The sequence below is a fragment of the Diorhabda carinulata genome, chromosome 12, assembly GCF_026250575.1.
Source record: "Diorhabda carinulata isolate Delta chromosome 12, icDioCari1.1, whole genome shotgun sequence".
NCBI classification, from domain to species: Eukaryota; Metazoa; Arthropoda; class Insecta; order Coleoptera; family Chrysomelidae; genus Diorhabda; species Diorhabda carinulata.
In genome coordinates this window covers 7,318,361-7,330,365 of record NC_079471.1, presented here as the reverse complement: position 1 = coordinate 7,330,365, position 12,005 = coordinate 7,318,361, and the positions used below count along the sequence as shown (strand labels likewise).

The 12,005-nt window shown below is 32.7% G+C and overlaps 1 protein-coding gene across 28 annotated transcripts in view; it reads right to left on the bottom strand.

The window, feature by feature from the left end:
• The window catches only part of LOC130899969 (disks large 1 tumor suppressor protein), a 1,257,949-nt gene that overhangs the window by 501,314 nt on the left and 744,630 nt on the right, over positions 1 to 12,005 (bottom strand). For 25 of the 28 annotated variants that reach the window (XM_057810209.1, XM_057810221.1, XM_057810210.1 and 22 more), the window contains one exon: positions 5,428 to 5,505. The exons of the other annotated variants lie outside the window; for them this stretch is intronic. In XM_057810209.1, coding sequence (XP_057666192.1) covers positions 5,428 to 5,505 — 78 coding nt within the window. The remainder of the gene's footprint in view (positions 1 to 5,427; positions 5,506 to 12,005) is intronic. 28 annotated transcript variants of the gene reach the window in all.

Genomic DNA, 12,005 nt, shown 5'->3' with positions numbered 1-12,005 from the left:
TGCAATGAAATCAAGTTTTTTTAAAAATAAAACAACGTGTACTTCCGCCTCTGGATATAATTGTTGCTAGCATTCTCCGGGGCATGCTTTCAATTAGGTGCTGTATCATTTATTGAAGTATGTTCTCTCATTCCTCTAATGCCGCTTGCTGAAGCTCATTTAAATTTTCAGGAGATGGATTTCGACAGCGAATATGGCGTTTTAGACATAGGATTCATATCTAGACTTCTTGATGACCAGTCCAGGGTATAAATTCTTACTTCGTTTACATAATTCAGAACATCTACTGCATTATTATGAATTAAACGAAAATCATCACCAATAAATTCTGTGCGGACATCAAAACAAATTCCTCTCCAAAACATGATAGACCCTCTTTGGAACTACTCCCTGGGAATAATACAAGACTGCCCAAATCTTTCTTCTCGTCGTTCTCGGATTTGATTACATCCATCTGGACCTCTTAGACTGATTATTGTCTCATCAGTAAATGAAACTTGGCACCAATTTTCTAAATTTCAATCTAAATGTTGCCTTCCAAATGTTCGTCTAGCAACACGATGCTGCCTGGTTATCAAAGGTGCCTGGAGAGCTCTTCTGCTGTGTAGACCAGCATTCTGAGGGTGTCGTCTTATTGATCTATCAGAGATATTTACATTTCGGACTTCTCGTAAAAAGCTGTTGAGATCGACACTTGTCATTGACCGATTTCTTGCAAAAACCGGTCATCTCGAGGAGTTAAAACTGAGGGACGTCCTTATCCGTGCCTCCTAGAATGTGAACCGGTCTCTCGAAATCTTTGTATCAATCTACCAATGGTTGTGTTGTGTTCGCAAACAGATTTGCCATTTCACGATAACTTTGTCCTTGTCCAACTAACTCGGCTATTCTTTCAGCTTCGCGGGCACTTAACTACTGCCCTAACTCACTAATTCATTTTTTGTTTAACTAGTCTCGACTTTAACACACCTTGATTTACATAAATTACAGCTGTCCACAAGTTGGTACAACAATAAAATTAAAGAAATTTCAAAATATGCTTAAAATTAAAATTTTAAAAAACCACAAAAACAGTTATTTCGATATGATAAGAAATTTTACTACATTTTATCGCTGACATTAAGATACTTCAACTTTTTGTGATAGAAAAAAAAAACCCAAAAGATTAACATTTTGGGTTTTGATATTGAAATAAAGGGTGGTGCGTAATTTATGGCCACGAGTTTATATATATATCAAGGTAAGTTAACATAAGTAAAAAATGAGCAATATTGATACCAAAGACGCATAAATTATTACAGCATTTTAGTAGTAAAATGAATAAACTATATCAATTCATCGTAGTTGAAATAAAATGTTGTAGAGACTTCTCTTGTACGTATAAAAGTTCATCGTTTTGCTGTCTCTCGTGTGATGAATATTTCATAACTGTGAATCAATAAATTCTTTCGTTACATTATTTAAACTTCCTTCTATACACTCAAATGTTCCAATTTCATAAATTCAATATCTTCAATTGCTCTTAGTTATTTTTCCAACTGTTTTTCAATTTTGATATTTAACTTTTGTAATCGGATGAACTTGATCCATTACTATTTCCCCAAGTGGTCGCTACAGTCAAAAAACACGATTCTTGTTTGTTAAAACTACTGATGCTCTTCGACGATAATATCGTGGTTAACTGTGGCGTAACTGAGGTCTTCATAAATGGAAGTAGACAATGAAGGCAGATCAGAGATAGGAATAGGTGGGATAGCTTTATATGTACTTCAAATGTTTTCTATTGAAATTTGTAAAAAAAATTTCTAGAAAATCATTTCTACACAAGCGATAATTTGATGTTGAGCATTGAATTTCACAAAATTCTCACATCAAGAAAGCGTTCTAGAAATATGAACAAATGATTATATATTTGACAATCGAAATTGACAATAAACACACAATTTTATCAAACTAACTTTACGATTGGTAAGTGGCAGAACTAAATTTGTGTTGCAAAAATATAGATGCAAGTCGACCTTTTTATCGGGTATGTTCTGTGAAAGAAATTAAAAAAATCAATAAACTATAACGGTATTTCTGCTAAATTCTATTGTTAATAAAAAGTTCATAAACCTACTCTATCAGCTACACCAATTGTAGCAAGAATGACCAGTGTATAAATTAAACTGTTAATTGAACGTTGTTTAAATTGTATATTCCATTCAATGTGTCCTGTTATACCAAATTTACATTTTGTTATGTTATGAGGAAAATGAAGTATTTTGTTATAGAGTCATCATATTATTTTCTCAGTACCTCATTGTTGTTATCTTTTATCCTCTTCACATTTACTTACATACTAGAAAACAATCCAAATAACTAAACTATTGAAAGACGTTAAAAATAGAAGAAAACTGAATATTAAGTGACTTGAAAACAACCTGTTGAATTGCCAAACACTCACTATTTGCGCTTAAGATTTCATTTAATTTAATCTTTATAAGAATTCAAAGCTTCATCATCAGATTGTTCAATAAATTTCATTCTGATGTCACTGGAAATTATAAAAAACTCTTAATTTCATATCGTTATTAAAATACCGTAATAATTGCACCGAACCCGGTTAAAGACTAGGAGACTATCACGAATGGCGTCGTGAATATTAGCGGCGGCGCATATTTTGACGTCCCTATGGTTACAACAGGAATACTCATTCTGTGATTGTGATTTTGCAAACGAAAGGTTACGCATATTTCAGGTATATTAGTTAACATAATTCCAAAAGAAAAAATTTCACAAGACTATTCTACATATATCATCAATTTCTTTAATTATTTCACAATTTTCAGTCAATTCTCATTACATCATCACATCATTGTTGTACGAAAAATTAAATTCCCATTTTTTCAGAAATAGAAAACATTGTTTATCGTTTTTCATTTCTACATCGTTGAGAAGCTTATACTTTTGTCTACTTTTGAACAAAGTTTCCATTGTAATTACTTTGGAATTTGAGAATGAGAATCGATTAATGAGAAGTGCAGAAAAAATGTTAAACAATTTCGATTTTACGTTTTACGTGAAACCTCTTGAATTTTAACTGATTTAATCAATTTTATTTGTAAAACACAACGTTTATTCCTCACTTTTTCTGATGAATATTTATTGTGGAATATGAAAATGACCGGTTTTAATTGTTTTTAATCACAGTTTTTCTTTTTTTTGCATATCGAAAATAGATTTAAACTTAACATACAATAGATTTATCGATCAATTTGACTCAATTAGTGTTAAAAACAATCAAACAAAGTTTTGCGATAACCATAACCTATAATGCACACTTGGCATTTTCTGTAAATATTCAGAAAATATACCAAGAATCACATTAAAGGCCACCAAAAATATGCTGCTTCATTTAAGTTTCTACAAGCATGGGATAGGAAAAAAAACAACCTTCCTTAGTCGCTGCTCTCTGAGACAAAATCCTGATCAAAAGTTTTATTGGGAGTTGTTTACTGATAAGATATAGGAACTTGGCAATATCAATCGATTATGGGCACACCTCCAAGGGGTGAGTGATTATATTTTTCTTACTTACGAATCGATTTGTTTAATAAAATAAAATTAAGTAGCTATAGTAATTGGCTAAAAAATGTTTCTGATTCGGAAGCAATTATCATTAGCAGCAATTACTGGTTCACGCGTCAACTGTAATTAAGCTCACCGATGCGATCGGGGTAGTGTGAAGCCCTAGCAACTATGAACAAATGCTTCAAAGTGAATGGAAATAGATATGCCATAAATGCCGAGGAAAAGACGATTTGGATGATTTCTTCAGACGTTTGCTGATCTCATCGAGCCCTTGATGAACTCAGAGAAGCAAAAAATACTGGAGCCAAAATCTATTTATGAAAATTTATATAATATAAAGCCTTTCAATGTCTTTAAAAAATCGAAATAATATCGAAGTGGATGGTTTAAGCATTCGGCCAGGATTTTTCAGTTCTACTTCGATGTTTAAGATGTTAAGCGATAGAGGACAAGATTCAATGTTCTAGAAATAGTAAGAATAGCCAAAGCCACAAGAAAAGCTGGGAGAGATCATATTAACAAGATGGATAATCAATATAGTCTTACAAATATAGATTATTGCATCCATTGTCGAGATTGCAATAGACAAAACATCAGTTAAACTTTTAAATCCTGGCCCAACAGAATTATTTTACCACAAGCAATTGTAGGTTACATTTAGAAAGATTTGCAATAGAGAAAAATATTAATTCTACTAACACCGCATGAGGTTTGATCTATAAGTGTTTGGACAACTGAACCTCTCAAATCCAAAAGAATCATCATTGAAATGGCCTACATCGTACAATCAATACAATAATTGTATGAAAAAAAAAACTGATATTAACCATCTAAATTAAATCTTGGATATACTTGGAAGTACAGGTATAAATTAACTCACTATAAAGCACGCAAATGGTGTAGAACTATATCAAAGTAAGAACAAAGTTATATACAGTTATAAAAAAAGCGAAGGATTACTCGGATTAGATCTTTTCTTGCCGCGACGACAAGAGTGTTTAGCCACTTTTAACAAGACAAAAAGACCAGAATCTCCCCTAGAACAAGGTGGAGAACCTGTTGGAATGATAGGAAATTGTTGTATTGTAAATTGGTTGTATAATCATTACAGCTTTTCGAGAATAATGATCTCGGATCAGATAGATCTCCTATCAGTGGAACTTATCAATAAAAAATAAAAACAGACGAAAAAATCCGTTAGCTTATCGCTTTTAAGGATAAATATACTAGGGTAGAAAGGTTCCTATGATATAACCAAGATCCGATTTTTTTAATTAGTTTCCAAACGACAATGAAGATTTAGAACACGACCATATCTTTTAAAAAGCCTTTAAATATCACACATTCGCTTACTTTGAGGTTTAGAATACTTGAAGCAAATATAATATTGTGTATTGTAGACCACGTGAAAGAAAAGTTAGTTAACGAAGTAGCCACTTTATAAAGTGAGCTTATCAAACTGTCCATAAACATTCTCAAAACTTGTGGAATATGTGAAGGCAAATCAGATTATGTATGCCATGAAAACATAGAAACCAGAAGAAGGTGACGAATTCAGCTTGATAATGAGACGAAATCCTCTATAAGGAGAGAATTCTCACTTTTGAAGCACATCAAACTAAAAAGTTATAAATCATTTTTAGAATAAGTTTAATTAAAACAATAATGAATGAAAAATACATTTTTGACGGCATACCCCGCTAACAAACGCAATTAAAGTAGTGGGATATACTAACAATGATAAGCCACTTCATTTTAGTCCAAAGGAGAGTGAAAAAGAAACTTCTTACAAACCCACATAAAACATGTTAAAAAATCATTTGAAAAAAAAAATGTAAGCAAAATATTACTAACCTGTTCAATCCTTGTTAGGGCACTCTCTAATCGTGAGGTCAGATAAGGTGCCAAAACCAATTCGCGATCTGGACGAGGCTGTAAAGAAGTTAATTGTCAATTGATCATACTAGCAAATGATTTTCCGTGGTTCCTAATACCACTTTCCAATTTACAACCGAAAGATTTCTTTTGCATAAATTGCTCAAAATGCTGTAGTATACGGAAGTGAGTACGTTCTCTGCTATCCGTTACAGAGATATAAGCGGGAAACAACTAAAGAGTGAAAAATAGTTCTTATCCCACCCAATTCTATTTTTACACGAATTTTGCTTTAACGTGCTTTCAAAATTCCTAAGAAATTTTTTTATTGATTGTTTGTTCCTTCTTCGATATCTTACCTCATCCTGACTCTAGATTATCACTCCACGTCTTCCGTGGTGGACGTCTACTCCGTGTTCCAATTGGAGATTCATCCCTTACTATTTTCATTAGTCTATCGTCTGTCATTCGACTCATATGTAGGTTTCATTGTTTTTACGATGCGATAATCATTCGTTGATGTTATCTACGTTAAATAATCGTCTGATGTTTTCGCTTCTTTCTCGATCTAATAGTGTTTTTTCCGAGATCTGCCTGAGATGTTTCTGATGTATAGGTCTGATTACTGGTTTGTAAATTCGCGTCTTTGTTTCTTGTCTTAGGTGTTTTTTCGGCCATACTACGTTCTGAAGACATCCCGCGACCTTATTCGCTCTACCTACCCATCCTCTTACCGCGTTTTGTACGTCTCCATAACTGGTTGTGTCAATTCCAAGGTAGTTCTAATTTATAGACACGTGAAGACCGGGCGCATCAGAGCGAATGCCTCCAAAGCTATCAGATGTTCAATTTACCCTTGAGAGATACTTGTCCTTTCGTTTCGATAAAAAACTGGCACTTACTACAAAAAGAAGACGTGGAATACCAGGGGGTAGATATCTGGATAGGCACCTAACTTGAAGTGAACACATATGGAAACAGAGATTACAGCTTGCAAGAATTTACAGGAACTCACTCACGAACAAGGTGTTTGTATATTAAACAATAATGATGGAATAGATCAGTAAGTGACGAAAAACATAAATATACAGTGGTTTCGATCCAAAATACTATTTTTTTTGGATTTTACTCATCATATTCCTTAGTTCCGTGGTCATATGCCACAGTCTTTTGAAGCACCTCGTTTGAATTCTTTTCAGTATTTCTTTGCATAAACCCACTGCAAAAAAAGCTTTTCAACAGCTAAATGTTCATGCAATATTGAATGTTTGTAAGTGGAACTAATACCCAAGTATGGCTCTATATCACGATATATCAAATGACGATGTCGCAATATCATTTTACGCTCAGCATCGATGTTTTCTGGCACAGCTGCCGATTCTGGAAAACCTGCACGAAATTCATCTTGTAGCGAAGCGCGTTGATAGATACACTGCTGTTGGTTTAATCTACGTCACAGAAAATCATCGCAGGATTTAGTTTAATTTTTTTACCCGGATGAATGTTTCAAGTATTCACGTTCACCATTAAAAATGTCAAACTTTATGACAGACTTGACATATTCATATCGGTGTTGTCAAATCTCAAAACTAAAGTAGCAAACCTCGTATCCCGGAGACGTTGCTGTTGTGTATATTATACGTCGAATGTTATCAGTGTAATATTAGGAGCCGTTATGATTGGTGATACCTCTTTTCTAAGTCATTCATCAAATTCTCAATGTATTGAAAAGGACAAATTGTATTTTTATATTTTTTATAATGTAAAAAAAATAAGAGAATGTATCGAAACTGGTTCCAAACGTATACCAAATATACCTATTGTGCCGATTATCTGTTTATTTTCATAGAATTATATTGTGCTTTTGAGAATTGAAAATAAAAAACGTTTAGTTGTCATGGAGTTTTAAAAATTTAGAAAGTACTCGTATACATTTATTATTCTAGGTAGGTTTTGAATTATTCATAAATTTTTGAATTGGATTAAGTTTTCATTTTTTTGATACAATGTCATATAATTCACCAATAGTAATTAAGAAACTGGACACGATAAGTTTATATAATAAAATTATAAGTGCCACTTGCAACAGGATAAGTTACACTTGTAGAGAGAACAATTGAAAAAAAGCCTGTGAATAGCAAGTTTACCTATTCTGGAATAAAAAAAAGTGTTCATAGTCATCCTCATACATAAGAGATGTCAAATATAGGATTTAAGAATATTTGGTTATTTGAATTAAAGATGAAATTATCAAACAAACAGATTTAAAAATCTAGAAAGAATTCAAAGAAATCGATGAAAATATTTATTTTCTGTCAAAAAAACTGAATTTTCAGCAATTCCTGCTTGGCATGCTCTATATAATATAAAGATTATTAAAGAGGTACATAAAGAAGTACATGAGCGGATGAATTGTTAGTTAAAAATTTTCCTCAAAAATTATTAACGAATAGGTATGGAATGTAGACTTCGGTATTTTCAATTGAAGTGCATATTTTAAATTTAAATATGGACAAAAAAGAACAAAGTGCAAATATTCCTATAGTGATAGCTGGATGACTGAAATCAATTGTACGTATAAACCAAAATATAAGTACCTAGCGCCGTCACACGGAATCGTACTTTCTGAAAAGCCGTGATGATTATAACTATCAAATGGTTCATATATTTTTCGTGGAAACCATACACTTAATTTGTGTTCAAATTGTGTTAAACGTACTGTTTACTATTACTACTACACCAACACTCACAATTACACTGTTTGACGCCCGTTTCGATAACCAAGTTATCGTCTTCAGAGACTAAAAGTTAACCTTTACTGGAAATGATGGTGCTTTTAAGGCTTGAGTGAGCTTTTTAAGTCACTATACATTAATAGGAACAGAAAATACATCTATTTTGAGTAGGCGTTTCGAGGTTGAAAAGGATTTGAGTTGAGTACCTAAAATCAAATTTGTGTCCCGAGATTGCGGATTCACTCACAAACAGACAAACGATAAAGCAAAGTAAAGAGAGGAATATAATGAAAATACGAATAGCAATCGTTATAATAAAAACTTAGATTTAGAAAAATATATAATTATGGAAGTTTGGGTGAAATCAAAATTGAAAGAAACTGTCATTTTTGGCAATACATCGTTATTGCTATCCTTTTCTCGTTTGTTTTCTATCTTCTATACATTTATGTTCCACTCTTTTGCCAGTTTCTGCATTTCTGAGTACAAAGAAACTAATTATACGTATATGGAATCCCATGATTCTATATATATCCATGATTGTGTTGAGTGAGTTTAGAATAAAGTCAAGTTGAACTGTTATTTTGGATGAATCAATATGACGTATGGATTTGAATTTTATATTGCTTAGGTATGATTGTAAATAAAGTATTGAAAGCATCATCAAGATACGGTGATATTAAAGAAAAATGATTTCTTATTTTTACACCATGAGGTTTTTCACTAATTTCCTTGTACCATCCTTATTATACTATTCAAAATTCATAAATCTTCAAGTGCGGAATTTCATTAGAACGTTATAGACGACGCGATTAAGAAGCCCGATCGTCACGTCATTGAAAACAAGGGGTTATTCACTTCAATATCAAGTGGCAAGCGCCTGGGGCTCCGAACTACGACTAGAATCGATTTTATGATTGTTTGGATGATTATAGGGGGTTGACTATGTCAGTAGGTCGAGAGTGGAGAACCTAGGAAGGAAGACATTTTTATAAAGAGGATAGGTATTAGTGTCTCATAAAAACAAGATCCTAGGTTTTTCTATAGGTTGTAACTTTTAGATGGACGAAATAGTATACTATAATTTAGTTAAAAATACATGGTTGCACGGTTTTTATCGTCTTCTTCGCATGCCGTGACTTTTATTTATAGTTGGCTTCAACATCATATTGATTATCATACACAAACCATCTATTAAAAGCTTAACACGGATGACCCAAGATTGAATCAATTTTCTAATTAAAGTTGAGACTCCTAAATGGATCTGTCAGCATAAATAGATATAAAGCTGTTGAATTTGACACAAAACTTGATAATTTAATGTATACATTGTACAGTTTCTCTTGATGATTCTTTACACAGTTCTGCAACAAAAACGCTGTCTAGATGTTCTATGTATTTAGGTGTTCTCAAAATTAAAAAAATACTTAAAAATCTCAGAACGTCAGATTATTTTGCAAAATGCAAAATTTTATTTAAAATTTTTGGGCAAAGTCATGAATAAATAAATATAATTTTCTGTGATTATTGTTTTTAAATGTATATTGGTCGTAACGTAACATTACTTTCTAAATAAAGAACGCCCTAAATTAACAAACATAAACATGTTGTAACCTCAATGGGCGAGCTCTGATAGTGTAAAAAATTCCGCGATAGAATCTAGAGCAATGTATGTGCGTGAATTCGTCTGACAGTTTCTGTTATATTTGTGGCAAATTTAAGATATTAAAGCAACAACTTAACATTACGGACTTTGTAAAAGAATAAAAAACGCGTATTCAAATAATAAAGTTTGCAAACGGTGTGTTGAAGACTTTCGAAATTAGTTTAAGGGTAAGAAAAAAGCTACCTTGGAAAAGATTCCGAGTTCTGACGAACATAGTGCTACACCTGAACCCGATGACAAGTCATGTTTTGAATTTGAAGATGACAGCAGTCCGAAATTGTTTACCCAGTGCGAGCTAAATGATTTGGTGAGAGGCTTAAATCTTCCCAAAAACGCTGCTTAGTTGATTGGATCAATGCTCAAAAGGAAGAGCTTACTTTTAAGGAATGATTTAGATATCATGATAAGCATTTCACTTCTTACTTTGCCCAAGAGGACGAATTGGTTTATTGTACCAATATTGAAAGCTTGATGATACATTTAGGATCTCATACGACCCAGCACAGTGGTGTATTTTCATAAATTCATCGTAAAGCAGCCTCAAAGCATTTCTGCTTCACAATGGCGGTTTCTATGCTTCTGTCGGTCGTTCCGTACACGTCAAGGAAACCTACAGTAACATGGAATTGATTCTTTGCAAATTAAAATATAAAGACCACGGTTGGCAAGTGTGTAGTGATTTTAAAATATTGAGAATATTGCTCGGACAATAATCTGGGTTTACCAAATTTCCTTTATGGAATAGTAGGAGACTGAGCAAATCACTGGACCAAAATATGTTTGCCTCCGAGAAAGCTTAACGATGGTAAAAAGAACGTCCTACATGAAACTTTGGTATCACCGCATAAAGCTCTTCTAGCACCGCTTCACATTATTCTGGGATTGACGAAGAAATTTTCACAGTCACTTCCAAGAGATGGAAATTGCTTCAAATACTTAATATCAAAGTTTCCAGGTCTCTCGGCAGGATAAAGTTGAAAGAAGATGTTTTCATTGGACCAGATATTAGACTGCTTATGGCTATCCAGAATCCATCACAACCATTGCGGGGTAAAGGTTTTTTTATATCCGAAGAAGCGGTTGATGCGATCAAATGAAATGTTTTGGAGGTACCTCATTCGGAATGGAAAAAATGTTCGACAATTGTTTCCAACACATGCAAATGTGTATTGAAATGTGTATTGAATTAGAAATATTAGTTTTTATTTGTCTATTGCAAAATGTCGAAGAATTCTGTACCTACATGTACTGCTTATTACACACATTATTATTGAAATCTATTGAAGTTAAACCTACTGAATAATAAATAAATACATGATCACAAGCCAGTTTATTTTATTCGATTAACTTCATTCCTAACTCTGACGATATAGAAGGTCTAACTATAAGCCTGACCAATCAGGGATATTTTACAATTTAATGCCCGATAGATTGTAATTTAACAGTTGATAGATTTTAATAAACCGAAAAATAATGCGCTGAGGCTAAAGTCTACTGCTGTAGACGGCCCTGTCTTTTATGTTACTCTATACTAAAGTTTGACAGATGCGCTGGCTAATTTTTGTTATCACCTGTCTGTTGTTATGATTTCTATCACGACATTTTTATTTTTCTGTGGATTTCCAGTTGAAAAAATTTCTAGAATGGGATTATACTATTCAAATGAGATTATAGCAGCAGTAATAGTCAGTAAATAATGCGATGTCACATCGGATATTAAAAAGTAAATCAAACGGATCAAATAGATTAGATAAGTGTTTAGTAGTAAGTGTTAGTGGATAGTTCAATGTATTTAGTGTTAGATACACTGCCTGTATAAATTCGCCATACTGTTGAAAAATTGTTTAAATAAATTAAACAACATTACGTTACGGTTTATGATAGTTTACATTTACAATCTCGCAAGATAGATCAAGCCAACTAACGACATCTACGAACTTATGGGCTATTAGCTATCATAAAATAATCACGATTGTTTTATGCTATTGCTAGATTTTGAATGACAAACAATTTAGAAATATTATGTTGGAGCAATTTTTTCAACTTCCTGTAAGTAAATTTCTATATTTTGTAAAGTAAACTCGAGTTAATTTAATATATTACAAGTTGCGCCCTCTATTGAATAGTAACTTCAATAAACATTTCGATGGAACAGT